This window comes from Orbicella franksi, chromosome 3, assembly GCF_964199315.1.
Source record: "Orbicella franksi chromosome 3, jaOrbFran1.1, whole genome shotgun sequence".
Classification (NCBI taxonomy): Eukaryota; Metazoa; Cnidaria; class Anthozoa; order Scleractinia; family Merulinidae; genus Orbicella; species Orbicella franksi.
The window spans coordinates 34,284,577-34,299,488 of record NC_138147.1 but is presented as its reverse complement, the minus strand read 5'-3'; the positions used below and the strand labels follow the sequence as shown (position 1 = coordinate 34,299,488).

Genomic DNA, 14,912 nt, shown 5'->3' with positions numbered 1-14,912 from the left:
GAGTTTCTCCATTGGTTAAGGCCAGTCTTCTGTCTCACAGTCGTGTTAATGTTCGCGAGGATTTCTTTACTGATACGTCCAATCTCACTTTTTGCAGGGTTAATGAGTCTACATGTAGGTTTGTTCTGGAAGTTGTCTTTATGGTCTTTGAGTGTTATAAAAGCCTGTCGCTCAGCCATGCGTTCTGCGCGGTCGTCAATGTTCAGATTAGTAGCAATGACTTGAGCTTCTTTGTTAATAGCAGTAATCGTATTAGAATTTGCTTTCTTGTACGTCGATGTGATATTGTCCTTGAGAAGCTTGTCGTGCGAAGCTTTGTCTACTTCGTAGTAGTTGGTTGTTTTGTCAGCAGGTATGAATGTTTTTGTGGAGTTGTTTATTTTCCTAATGTCTTGTTGCAGATGGTCTTGGAAGTCATCTCGTATTTGCCTGAATTCAATGTTCTTGATCATTTCGTACACGTCAGTTTCAAAGTTGTTTAGGTCTTCGTTCTGAGGAGGGCATTTTCTTGATTTAAAACCAAAGTTGTTGTTGTCAATGTTGTCGTCGTCGTTGTTGTGGTCTGTGTTATTCTTATCTTTATTCTGTTCGAAGAAGAAGGCTTTCCAACGCATACGCTTGATTACACTTTCGGTCTTTTCGATGAGTTTCTTGAGGTAGGAGTTTCTTGGTGGGATAGGAATGTTCTTCATTGAATAGTTGAATCTTGTTTTCTCCATTGTGGATAACGGCGATCGGCGAAAAGTGCTCTACTGTTGTTAAGCAGGAGCGAATATAACCATATGAGGAAGTAGCAGATCCCATTAAAATAGTGCTCAATACACATATAGTGTAGAGCTGAGTATATGAGTAATAACGAAGAGGCAAGATTTGCTGTTACTCCGAGTTTCGTGCTTACGCACTCATCAGACAGTATTTAATGATAAGCATTCCTATCAACTAGATATATATACACGGTATTAAACAATAGGCTAATTGCTGGACTAGTTGCATTACAATAAGTGATAGTTATACTGGAAAACAATAGGTGTGAAGACAGAAATTACGGGGACGAGTATAAACTGCGTGGGTGCAGTACAATATAAAGAAAGTGTCAAGCGTTCTTCAAGTAGAAAAAATAATTACAATGTCACAAAAATGGAACTTGTATTTCGTTTTGATATGTCCCACTGTTGATTTGATTTTCATCTTACAGCAGATAGTACATTCCACATGGAAGAAGCCCCTGAACACGAACCAAGTAAGTAGCCTGATAATGAACATTTTATAATTAACACATCTGCAAGAATAGATTACAATGTTACAAAAATGTGACTTGTATTATTTTTAGTTTTTTTTTGTTTTTTCTCACTGTTAATATGATTTTCATCTTACCGCAGATGGTGCATTCCACATGGAAGAAGCCCCTGAACATGAACCAAGTAAGTAGCCTGATAATGGACATTTTGTAGTTAACACATCTGCAAGAATGTTACAGTGATACAAAAATGGGACTTTTGGTTTTTTTCTCAATGTCAATATGATTTTCATCGTACAGAAGATGATGCATTCCACATGGAAGAAGCCCCTGAACATGAACCAAGTACGTAGCCTGATAATGGACATTTTATAATTAACACATCTGCAAGAATATTACAATGATACAAAAATTGGACTTCTATCCTTTACGACTTCTTTCACGTTTTCAAGTTATTGATACCTGTAAGACAGATTCCTTTCTCTTTCTGCTACAAGTCTCTGTCTCGCAGGGTACAAGACTGAAGGTTTGTTTCAACCAGGATTCACTCTTATTAGGAACAATTATAGTAAAAGCATATTTGTAGACTATTGGCTTTTTCAGTAGTTAAAAATAGAATGGAATGGAAAGGAATGATTCCCATAAACTAAAATACTATATTAAAAGAATGTTGAAAAGAATGCTTAAAAAGTGTTGTTTAAATTTCTCCTTGAATTTTTAAGGATCACATTCTACTAACCCAAAGATTTTGGACCAAACAACAGAATCATCAGTAATTCCTCCAAGAAACGACAATCTGGATACACTGCCTGTAAGATTTTATGATGATTGTTATGAACACAACTTACATGCGGGTGACAAACTAGTGAAATCAGTTAGTGCATGTACATGTAGTCTGAACATACAGTCAATGAATGATTCATCAGTGTTTTGATCTATTTCACCATCCAATGTTCTTTTGATACTTTCTCAGCTACTTGCATGGATTTGTTTTATATTTTGTGATACAATTTGTTCACCATAGTTTGAATTTGGTCTGAATTCGGTGTTGTGGTTGGAAATGCAACTGATGCAAAAAAATTCCTTATAGCTATGCACCCACACTCTGCACATGATAAATAATCAGTCTATAGCTATGTGATTGCATTCTACACAGACCTCAGTGTATAATAATGATGTTAACAATGAGATTTAAGATTGACTTTCTGTATGAAGATACGTTTGATCATTGCAGTTATACACACAACTTAAGCAGTTGTGAAATTAAGCAAAAAATTCAGGCCTGAACGGGATTGGAACCCATGACCTCTGTGATACCAGTGCAGTGCTCTACCAACCGAGCTATCAATCCGACTGGGAGCTGGTCACATTGTCACATTGACTTTCTGTGTTAATAATATATTTTTTTAATAATAATGATAATGATAAGAATACATGCATGTATATATCTATAGTGAAGTAAAGGAGTGGAAAAAAACCTAATCTCTAATCATCGGATATTGGGCTTTACAGGAGAACCCATCACAGTTATCCAGTGGAGACAATATGCTGGAACTACACTCCAGTTACAAAGACGGTTTGGTAACAGTGAACATGACTGAAACAAGAGAAACACATACATGTATGTTAGAAGATCAACATGGGTTATTAGCCACAGCTGCTGAGGGTGAATTCCAGGAACGTATAAACCAGCTGGAAAAGGAGTCACAGGAATGTGACACAGAGAATCAGATTCCCCAAGTTGAATTTAAAAGAAACTCTTCCCATGAGGGTAAACATATTGTAATATTACTATTCTTTAGTTAAGATACTTGAAGACTGGAATATGAACTTTCAATAACCTGACTGTTGCATATAACAGATACAAGTGTAATGAAAGTAAAGACATTGAAAATGAATATAAAAGATTTAATTTGATGAAAAGAATACTAAAAGTGTTAATGTTAACATTTCTTGTTCAACTTGATTATTTAAGGATCACAATCTCCCACCAATCATCCAGCCTCTGATGCAACAACACCAACAGACAAATGGACACGGTTTGGTGCCAGGCCAAAGACCAGCTCTCCTTTGAAAAGGACTCCACTAGAGCCCTTGCTGGTTGAGTCTCGGACTTCTGGATTGCCCGATGCAGCACCAGTAGGTTCATCAGAAAGTGGAATTAATGAAGAATTCTTAAAAAGACACTCTCGAGGCAAATCCCTATTTGAGAGTCAACACCACTGCAATACAGAACATGAATCTAGTAACGCTTCATTACTGGGAGCTTCATATATGGAGAGCACGACGAACTTTATTGAAGCTACCAGAATTGAACCATATACAGTTGATGATGAAGTGGCCTGCAGGTCTGACGAACATAACAGATTGAACTTGCCATTACTTATGGGGGAAGATCAGAGAGGTTATGCAGTGGGTGGTTCTACCTTTGGAAAGTCACTTAATGGTACTGGACCAGACTGTGCTCCAAACAGTGATCATCTTCCAAGTAGGTCATTGGGGAACATGGCTCGTGTAGCTGCAGGGAACTTTAATTTGCTATGCCCCTATTCAGCTGGAAGATCTAATGGAGCTTTGAATGGGGTCCTGTCAGAGGCAGAATCCACTGCAGCACATCTGTATGCACCAGAGAATGCTAGCAGTAACACAGCTCCTGATCAAGTGGCTTTGGAGGCAGTTGTTTCTGAACCATGCCGTGCTGAGTCGGCTAATTCTAGAGATTCCATGTCGGACAGAAACACTGTTAGCGACTGCAATGAGATTAACTTGGCACTTCTTGCCTTGGCACAACGTATTCAAGAAGCTTGTGTTGCATCTAGGGAGTGGCAGATTGAAGGAGAACAACAGAGGGAAGCAAGGGTGAGAGCATGGAATTCGAATAGGAGGTTTCAGGGACTGGCAGAAGATTTTATTATAGAGTCACTAGACTCAACTCCCAACAGTGCAAGAGCCCTGGGGAGGAGAGAGGCAGCAATTAGAGCCTCCACAGAAGAGATGAGGTGAGTAGTTATTTTGATTTTTGTAGGACAATTCCTTTCTGAAATACGAAGGGTACTTATTAAAATGTAACTTCTTAAATAGGCTGAAAACTGCAGGCATTTTCCATAAAAATGGATATTCCATTTAACAAATTGATGTCAGTTTTTTGTGTCTGTCCTCTTATTGATGATAAATTGCATCATAACATTGTCAAAGTGGCTGTGGAACCACGAGCCGCAGGCAAGTGGTTCTGCAGTAAACTTTGACAATGTTATGACAAAATTTATTATTATCAATAAGAGAACAGAGGCATGAAAACTGATGTCGATTTGTTTTTTACAATAACAAGACCCTAAAATGGTCAAATGTCGAGAATAAATGAAGGGAAAAGACAAGGTAAACTTACCATCAACAAAGATATGTGAATTTTATTCAAAATGACACAAACATCGTCAATAGCTTTTCTCGGTTTTTGATTGGCTACTTAAAAAAGTCCATAAAATCTCTGGTTAAAAAGTTGACAGTTTAACAGCTGAAAGTTGAACTTGAAAGCTTGCATAATTTAAAATTTTATCCGTCTGCACTCTTATTGATGTTAAAAATGAGCCAACTAGGGCATGAGGAATTAGACAGTTATTGCAAAATTACTCTTTGTTAACACTGTACATGGCTAGCAAAGGCAAAATAGACAATTAGTGACAGAGGTAATGTTCTTTGTTTCATCTTTATTTCACGCAGAGGTCCATCTTCGCATTCCGGACCTGGGGAATGCAGCTGTGTCTGCCTGGAGGTAATATTCAGATAATATTTATCTTTTTGTTAGAATTTATAAACCCATTTCATTTATAAATGAATCTGATTGTTGTTCTCCTTTTATTTATTTGCTGCTAGCACTTCAGTTCACGTTGCATGCACTAGTGATCAACTGAACCCTAACTACGCAACATAATGTTCTGTTGATTTGTTCCCCTCCCCCTTGCCCCTCCTTGCTTTCTGATCTTGTTTGATAGTGCTGCCTAATGCACTAGTCATATGTGTATGTTATTCAGATACAAGCATGGACACCCACTAAATTTCCATTGACTGATTGCAATTTTTTCCGGAAAAAGCAGTCACTACATGTTGTTTTTATAGTCGGAAACATTTCATTGACTGTTATAGAGTGGTTATTGATTTTTTTCATTTTTTTCATTTCTGTGGAAAAAAGTGAGCCTTGGATAGTCTTGTAGTTGTGAAACTGTTTTAGACTTAAGGATGCCAAGACTTGAAAAACGTTAAAATTATTGCAGGCAATGATGCAGGAGCAGAAAGTGATTCATCTGTAGCAATTTGTGCATGCAGTATTTCATGAATCCAGAGGGCAGTTCAAACATTGCACCATTGCAGTCCTTGAAAATTTGTTGACGTTTACATGTCAGTTTTTTGTGGTTCATTTTCGGCAGAGATTCAAGTTGCTGTCCATGAAGGTCTTTCATCTAATGTACGCTTTTCTCTAATTTTTCAGAATGATGGAAGCCAGGCTTGTAGTGTTTATGGTGCCATTGTGCCTGAGATATGCCGACCAGAATCAGCTCACAACACTTGCTGTAAATGCTTTGAGGTGATTATCTAATATCAATTCTTGTGTGCCACGCCATGTTTCTTGAAAAAAGTTGTATGAGTGTGTGTGACTGGGGGGGGGGGGGGGGGGGGGGGAGAGGGAGAGAGTGGGTAAGACTCCCATTTCTGGTGTTGCCTGTTGTACCTTGTATGAGTTAAAAGTGTGTGTTTGATGCTCATTTGAAATGTCCACAGTTGCATTTATCAGTATGACTGTCAGTGTATTTCTAATCAGTAATTTGCAGTTGCATGGAATAAAACAGTTTTTGAGTGATCTTTTTTGCACTGAGAACTTTCCATTCTTCACTCGATCATAGGATGTGTTCAGCGGGTCCAAGATCTTGCCATGCTCACACCATGTCCATACGGAGTGCCTTCTCGGCATGATTCAAAATGGCGAGTAAGTACTTGCAGTCAAACCTGTAGTAGGCAGCTTGGCTGAGTGGCCAGAGCACCGGAATTGAAATCTGGAGGTCGCGGGTTCAAGTCCCACTCTGACCATGAAGCTGAAGTTGTTTTACAGTAGACCCTAGTTCAACTCCTCGGCTACACTAGTAAATAGCCAATTGGTCTGCCTCCATCCAGTTGGGATTTTTAACCATGTTATGTTCATTTGCATTATTTGATGCATCATTTGGTTTCATTGGCCCTGAAAAGCCTCACTGGGGAGTGATCAATCAAGATATTTATTTATTTTATTTATGATTTATTTAAGTGGCCATTGCCATTCACAGATTACATCTTGGAAATATCACCACTTAATTGTTATAAACTTAAGGTTTATTCACAGGTAGTTTATTCACAGTATTATTAAATTATTATTATTAATACAGTTGTCCTTTGCGAAGTTCTATAAACTAGAGTATTTTATCATTTTTGGCTTCTATCTATCGGCCACTTCTAACTCCTGATGATAGAGGCATGTTTTTGGAGAGCAAACTGAGTGGAATTTTATTTCACTGGAAGTCTGCATGCCAAATTCCTGAAGTTTGGTGGATCATGGAGAAATATCACAGTGAACCAGACCAGTCTAGACCAGTTGCCTTAGAGTTTTGTGGGTGAATCCATGTAAACAGTCAACTTGTAATATATTTATGTCTGGATTTATGAAAACCGTAATAATTTCAACACAACTACCCTGACACTTCCAAGAAAATACACAAGCTTTTTCACTCAATCAACCACAGGTAGTCTGTCAACACACAGCCTACTCACCCACGTTGCTTGTGTCCGGCCGGCTGGCTGCTGGCCGTTAAGCAGCACTTTCATTAGAAGCCAGCTACCGCCGGAGCTCCGGCAGCTGTGAGTCATCAAGTCACCAGCTACTTGGCTGTGTTTGTGGACAAAAACTTCAAAAATGTAACTCTTATAATATTTACAGCCTGCCAATTTCTCAGTTCAAATAAACTGATCAAATATTTGTCATATGTGCCTTGACTGTTCGTGTATATAAAAGCGTACACATTGAGACAAATACAATTGCAAATTTCAAATTAAGCCATTTTCAGTTTGAAACCTCGCTTTCAAACTATTACCACGTGGTCGGTCGAGCAAAAATGGCGGCAAAGCGCTCCTGTACAGTTTAGACAGATTGATTTGTTTACATTCTTTTCAAAGAAACCATGTACCGGAACAGGTATTTGAATGAATCTATTTTGATTCAGAATTGTTCTTTCTTAAACCCAATGTGTTCTTCTTTGCTTACGGATGAATATTTGTTGCAGAAAACGATACGCTTCATTCCAATGATGAAATTTTGCCAGTCAACCCAACTGATTCTAAAACTATACAGTCTGAAGTCGTGACAACACCTTGTCATCTTCGCAATTTTTGGAAAGTCGTGAGCCACACAAAGGGCCATCAATCAAAGAAATGAAAGATTCTATTTATTCATCGTTTGGAAATTCATTCAACAAGCCCGTATACAGTTTTTACACTTGCAGTTGTGAAGGAAGCTGATGTACTTCAGTAACCCAAACAGAGATAAATCGTTTGCGAGCAGTGAGTGGAAAAGATCGACTTTACTAACTTTGATGCCCAGAAAGCTGGAAATCGTATTTCTGAGAGTTTAAATTTCAAAATTTTCTGGCGGAGCATACCCCCAGACCCCCCTAGCAAAGGTGACCTCATGCCATTTCAATGTTTGGCAATAGAATTATTTATCTGAGAAATGGAGTAGTAATTTGACATTGGAATAGTAAGCATTCAGTCAGGATCGATTTCATCAGATTTATCAGGGTTGGATATCAAATTAAATAGGTCAGTATCTATTAGCTGATTGAACTGTGAACTGACCATGAGCCATTTACAATATTAAACTCTCGATCATTAAGGTTATAAAATGGTCAAAAGTTGCAAGGAATTCATTTTAGTAGTGAAAAATACAGTCTCTTAACTTAGCATGCGGCCAACGCCAACTTATATGTGCATGACAGTGACCAACTCGAAAGCTCATTGGCTACTTTGGTCACTGTACACAATTAAATATTGTTTCTTCTAGTTAATATATATAAGTATTTATTTTTCCTACATCATTGTAAACCATCTTACGTTAAGTTGTTTTTCTGTAAATAGTGTACAATAATAAAAACTGAAACTTATGGCCACCTATATATCCTTAGCCACCTACTTTTATACTGGCAGACGTCTACTTCAAATCTTATTGAAAGCACTGCTAAGGCTGCAGGGCATTGCTGACCAAGGCTGTCCTGCAGAGAAAATGAACATTTTAACTGAAGAAAATGCGTTTCTCTGTGGCCCACCACACCCCCCTGGGGTTAGAGCCTGGCGGCCCTGCTTGGTATCAGCTGGTAGCCAGGTCCCAGGGCTGTCTTCCCCCACCCGCCTTAACGGAAGCCCCCCTGGCTTTTCAAGCACCGCAAAGGCCTACCTGTCGGCGAAAGGCAGGCGCGAAAGTTTTGCCCCAAATTTGACACGGTTTTCATAAATTCAGACATGTATGTAATATTATGTAATATGTAATATAAAGGAATGGAGTGACCTCCCCAAAGACCTACGTGCTTTTGAAACACTAAGAACTTTTAAAATTAAAATTATTAACTTTTTAATACAATTAGATAAGGCACAACACGAATGTAGTGTATAGGTTATGTACATATTTAGTAGTTTTTATTTTACTTTTTACCTTAAGTTGCATTAATAGTAAATTTTATTTTATGTACTGATCACCGATTCGTAACAGCATCTTCATATTGAATTCGCTGATCAGTTTTTTTTTTTTTTTCAGTATAAATAAAGCTTCCTAATTTCAGCAAACTAAATTTAAGAGATCTGCTTGTCAAGGGTAATTTATTCCTAATTACACCAAGCACATTTTCCTTTTTCAAATTGGCACTCCTTTTTCATCACAGTTTACCAGCTAGACTTTTCCCTGTAAGAGCAAGCTTCCTCATATCAACGTTTACCAGCTAGACTTAATAAAACATTGTACGCCATTTATCGAAGTCTTTGGGAACTCTTCCCTTTTCTGGCGGTTGCTGAGGAGTAGTGTGTCCGTTCTTTGCGTAGAGAGTCAGATTTGGGGATCTTTTATTCAAGTATGTCAGTTAGTAAAAAATGTAGCTTCTTATGTTACTACTAAAAGGATGTCTTTCTCGCTTTTGACATCTCTTTTTTATTCTGTTTCTTTCAGATTGAACTGCCCCATTTGCGGTCGGGCTTTCCTTCGAAGGGGCTGAGATACCAAGTGGGTCAGTTTGAGTAGTCGCACAGTGCACAAAGCGAAATTCAGAATTATTCACTGTCCAGAAGAAATCGAGTGCTATTTTTCAACAAAAAAAATTAATAAAAAATTGCCAATAATATACCCTGGGTGCCAGAGGTTTTTCTTGCGCAGTTTCTGGTGTCGGTCATGTCTCTATTGTCACCCGTGCGAAAGTATTTCCGTCCGCCGTGCGCGAGACAGAACCTCTGGAACCCAGGGTGCCAATAATATATCTTTAAAAAATTATCAAATAGGAAAAGTTTATGAGAGGCAATAGTTGCCTTTGTTATTTACTTTTATCGATAGATATTACAGTGTAATATTTCAATGTGACGTGAACTATTTCAGACAAGACACTTCTTTGAGACTGCTCAAAGTAGTTATTTATGGAGAAATGCTTTTGTTTCTTAGATGATCGACGTAGTAAGAGCTTTAGTTTCTAGCACTAGTTTATTTTGTGATAATATTAATAGTACTTTCAAAAATTATTAATGATTATAGATTATTTAACGAATATTTACACCAAAAATATGTGACTGGATTTATGAAAACCGTCTCATTACTTTGCACCAAATCAAACATATGCACTTTGACTCCAAGCGATGAAAAGAAAAAAGAACAAGAAAAGGAAGATAAGAGAGTGGAGGAAAAGAAAACTGGCATTTTTTAAAATTTTTATATCTTTTACTTTGGAGACGAGGGAAAACAAAACGAGAAAATAACGCTTGAGCAGGGCGAGATTTCTTTAACACTGTTTTCTTAAATCCAGAAATATATCAATTCTTTTAAATAGGGTACTTCAACATCGACCAACTTCCTTTGTTTAACCAAAGCATCGAGAACACCACCAAGATTTGCTTTAGCAGTGTTTATAAACAGGAGTTTCGGTTTAGCTGTACAATGAACATCCCACGATGTAAAGTGCTTCCTATCTTGTACACAGTTGTGAAGTACATCTAAGGCTGTAGCTCTATGGTCGTACTTTGAAGAACAGACTTAAGTAAGGGCAGAGCGTAGATGGGCAAGGAATTCCTTCCATCAACCACACTTCATAAGGGAAGTTTTCTAGTTCAACTTTGCTATAACCTTGCTTTAGTGGAAAACCTCTCGCATAGCCTGTAGTTAGGACAACTCGCACAAAGATAAATTATCTTGAAGTAGTCCAGGGATGTGTGTAGTTTGCGAACAATAGTACGTTCTACAGTGTAATTAGTTTTTAGCTTACCTACGCAGAAATGTTTACTCTTTCATATAATATAGCTTTTGTATTACGCTTGCTGCTGATAAAATTACGATCACGTTCAGTTAGGTTTAGAGGCATTTGTGACTGGTACCAAAATCTACAGTTTAAAAGTTAGTTTTGGGTTAGCGATTCATACTGGCCCTCGATTTAACTCGTTGTTTCCTTAGTTTCTACCTAAAGAAGCCACTGTTTCTAGGGTTCTCATTCATTCTGAGGAATTGACGAATTGACCAATCACAGCTCAGTGGGTGGATGTAATGCGAGCGAACTTAAACGCCACGGCTACAGTAGAGAGAAGACATCCAGTAAACCAGTTTCTGAACAAGTGAACCAGTCTCTTACATTTTCCCTCGTTGTTACATCTGTCTGGGAACAGTAGTTTTCAAATATTGGGGATAGGGAACTAGAACTCAATTACAAACAGAAAACTGATGAGGATCAGAAAAGTTATCTGTCCTGCATCTTGTTTTTGTCATTTACCTCGACTTGAGGTTTTCCCGTCTTTCCGAGAGAAATGCCACTTTTTGTTTTATAATAAAATAAATCTTTATTTTTGGCCCTGTCCACACTGCGCCTGAGAAATTTGAAAACGTACCGTACGTGTAGCCGGCTACCTATAGACTATTGAAAATGTAGCTTTGTTTCTACGGTTAGGCTTGCCGTCGATACTAATCCGTCACGAAAACGGAGCTTTTCGAAAGCGCTCTTCAAACAGAGGAATATGAATTTTTGCGTTTTCGTATGGACAGAAAACGTTTTGAAAACGGAGTTTTTGATGCCTCGAGTGAAAACACCGTTTTCAAATCGGTCAGTGTACAACGCGGACTGCAGACCGTGGTAAAATGCAGACTAAGGGTAACATGCGGGCTGCAGACATTTTAAATATCGTGTTATTTCCAATATCGATTGCTAACCGTAAACAGAGTTATCCAGGCTAATTGCAGTGAAACTCTGCACTCCAGTTAGCCTGAAGATCACTCCGATTAGACTCAATATCACTCAGGTTAGCCTAAATAACGCTCCGATTATTAAGGACCGTTCATTTTTTATGAGGTAGGGGGGGCTGGTGGGATTTGGGGGGGGGCATGCGAAAAAAAATGGCTTTCGAGGGGGGGCCATCCCAAAAAAATAAGGGGAAAAGGGGGGGTCACGTGAAATATTTTAGTAAAACTTTAAAATGGCATAATGTTTGAATACCAAAAAAATTGCTATAGAATAAACATAGAAGGCAGGATACAAATTTATTACAAACTTTCCTTCTGCTTTAAAAAAACGTTTGGCGACAAAAAGCATTTGTAGCTACTGAAAAGAAGTATTTAACACTGTTATTTTCGAATGCAACTTTCACTGGCACTCATCTTCATCTCCGCTGTCGTCGAGTTCTTCGTCGCCGCTTGTACTGCTATGGGAGTCTCTTCCACCAATGCTGCAAGAAGCAGCAATGCTTTCCGTCAGAGTGTACTCTTCAGGGTACATGAAGGTGTAAACATAACCTCTGACTTCCTGCTCAAGGTTGGTGGTGATTCTGCTTCTTGCAGCATTGGTGAAATAATTCCCTTCCAAGAGCTGTGCGATGTATGGCCCATCTCTTCTAAATATCGACGTGGCAACATCCTCAACTTTAAGACACTCTTCCGGGACGGCCGTTCTAGGAGGGTACACAAGGCATTGTGGAAGATCATTTCCTAACGGGTTTCGAACACAGATTCCATAAACTCGTTAGACGTTGTTTTCAGTCCGCTTCCTCTTTCTTTCATTTGACTTTCTGCGGTTTTCTTTTTTCCTTCTCCTTTTGTTGATGTGCTGTTTGAGTATGCCTTTGAATATGCTGTTATAATTGCTGTTCTTATTTTCTAGTGCTTCCATGTCCTGCGTGACCTTCGTCAACTTAGCTTCTGTACATTTGATCTGTTTTACATTAAAACTGTGGGCAAATTCTCCGCCCTGCTTTAAAGCAAGCCCATTGGACTGAAAGAGTGTGGAATCGTGTTCCTTTACATTTTTCAATATGACATTCAACTTTTCCACCATTGCTCTGTGCTCTTTGATGGAGAAGTTCAGTTTTCTTCCATCACTGGGCTTCAACTGGTACCCTTGCATGGAAAACTCACTCGCCCTTTCTGAACAGCCATCCGCACTTAGAAAGATTGCTTCTTTTGCTTGTAAGATGTCAAACTGCCTGGATCGTTCAGCTGTAAACCTTTTCTTAAACGACTCGTCGCTTTCGCCATTATTGCGCATTTTGGAGTGAGCCTCTTTCATGATGCTCATGTAGTAATGCGCTCTTTCCCCGATTGGATTAACAATATAAAGAAGAAAGAGCATGGAAGTGGCAGGCTGGTTTTATCTGACCCAGAGAGCGTTGCTCTATTTGCAGATAAATTTATTGTCAAATCGAAGTTTGTGGTGGATTATCTCCAGCATCTTGAAGTGCTGGAATTTAAAAGGAAAAAGAGAGCAGAAGAAAAGGCAAAGTTAAGTAGGGAGGAGGATTATCCTTGGACTGAGTTGTGCGAAGATCTAACCAAGCTTAAAAAGCTACGTGTTCCAGAACCAAACAAGTACTCAAACCACCACGGGCTGAAGCAGCATTTGAAAAGCAGCAAGAGTGAGAAAGTAGAGGCAATTGTAAGACATTCATGCTTGCAGCAGAAGAGTCCTCTCAGAGCTGGCCAACCAACACTGAGAAATGCCAGGACATTGACACAAAATGACAACAGGGCAAGTGCTGACAGCAGTGAAAGCGATGAAAGTGACAACGATGAGTATGACAGTGATGCCATTGACTCTGGGGGAGATGATGACTCAAGTGACGTCATTCTTGCATTCATCAATTCAGATGAGGAAGATGCCAATGAGAGGCCAAATGCCACATGCTCAGGGCGAGCCACAACTAGGAGATCCGAAATTGACTTCTTTTGATTTGTTTTTTAAACAACAGCTCTCTGTCGTATAGAGATTGTAAATATTGTCTTCATAGTGAGCACAATAACGTGAAGTAGGGGGATAATAGAGAAATATTAAAAAAGTTGAAATCTAAATATTGTTTGTTCAATTTTTTTTTTTGGGGGGGGGGTCATCCCAAAAAATGACCGCCATAAGGGGGGGCCATGTGAAAAAATTGGTAAGCTGAGGGGGGGTCACGCGATTTTTAAATGGCGCTTCCCAAATCCCACCAGCCCCCCCTCCCTCATAAAAAATGAACGGTCCCTAACCTGTGTACGGTTAGCTCTCAATGATGGAAATGGTAACATTCAGTTAAAAAGTCCATAGTCTGCATGTTATCCTCGGTCTGAATTTTACCCCAGGTCCGCAGTCTGACGCAGTCGGGACAGTTTGACGCAGGCGCGGATCCATACCGGTTGCCACCGTTTTACGGTCAGATTTTCAGCATTACTCGGAAACCCCAAAAAGGATACTTAAAGGATGAAAAAATTTCAGAACATGTCCCTGGACCCCACTAGAAGGCACTTGTTGTTTTGGAAATCAATCACCATTTATCCTAAAATCCGCGCCTGTGACGTATGCTGTTACAACCTGGTGAAACTGCACTTGATCTTCCCAAGGGTTTCACGGCACTTGGTTCGCATATTGAACAGTTGACTCTATTTTATTGATAGAATATACAGATTTTCTCAGTTACTCGTAATGTTACTATGTGATGGTTCCATTAATCCCCACCTCTTTGTCCTTCCTTGAAAAGAATGGTCTACTCTGTCTAGTCTATCCATCGTATAGCATCTCTTTTATCATAAAAGCAAATTAGTGGCTGTTTTCCAGACCCCTCTTTCTCGAGAACACGACACCTAGAACCCAAGTCGACGGCTGGATCCCAAGTCCAACACACTTATCATTAGAGCAGTTTTCTATTGAGTGTCGTAAAACCAACAATAAAGTAATCACTCTAGCCAATCACAGAGGACATAGACAATACAGTGAACCAATCAATGCTCCAAGTAATTACATGTAGCTGACGCAAAGCGCGGGAAAACGAGTGCGAACGAGTTGTGATTGGTTTTGGTTATACTTCTGACTGGATGAAAAAGTGGCACGAATTTTTAAGCCAATTGCGTAGCGTAGTACTGCAAAACCAATAGGCCCTTTGCACGATCCGGTCACATGGTACAAAA

At 39.1% G+C, this 14,912-nt stretch overlaps 3 protein-coding genes across 4 annotated transcripts in view; all 3 read left to right on the top strand.

Annotated features, from left to right (window-relative positions):
- Positions 1–14,912, top strand: part of LOC145482234 (uncharacterized) — a 189,857-nt gene that overhangs the window by 39,455 nt on the left and 135,490 nt on the right. The gene's annotated exons all lie outside the window — the stretch shown is intronic.
- Positions 1,213–5,541, top strand: LOC145480501 (uncharacterized). The gene is made up of 8 exons (XM_081458745.1): positions 1,213–1,240; positions 1,380–1,421; positions 1,538–1,582; positions 1,960–2,048; positions 2,750–3,008; positions 3,213–4,236; positions 4,955–5,006; positions 5,506–5,541. Exons 1-8 carry the CDS (start codon positions 1,213–1,215, stop codon positions 5,539–5,541), a joined length of 1,575 nt encoding a protein of 524 aa, XP_081314871.1.
- Positions 5,490–11,748, top strand: LOC145482285 (uncharacterized). Its single transcript, XM_081460948.1, has 3 exons — positions 5,490–5,816; positions 6,133–6,215; positions 9,468–11,748. Exons 1-3 carry the CDS (start codon positions 5,628–5,630, stop codon positions 9,511–9,513), a joined length of 318 nt encoding a protein of 105 aa, XP_081317074.1. The 5' UTR covers positions 5,490–5,627; the 3' UTR covers positions 9,514–11,748.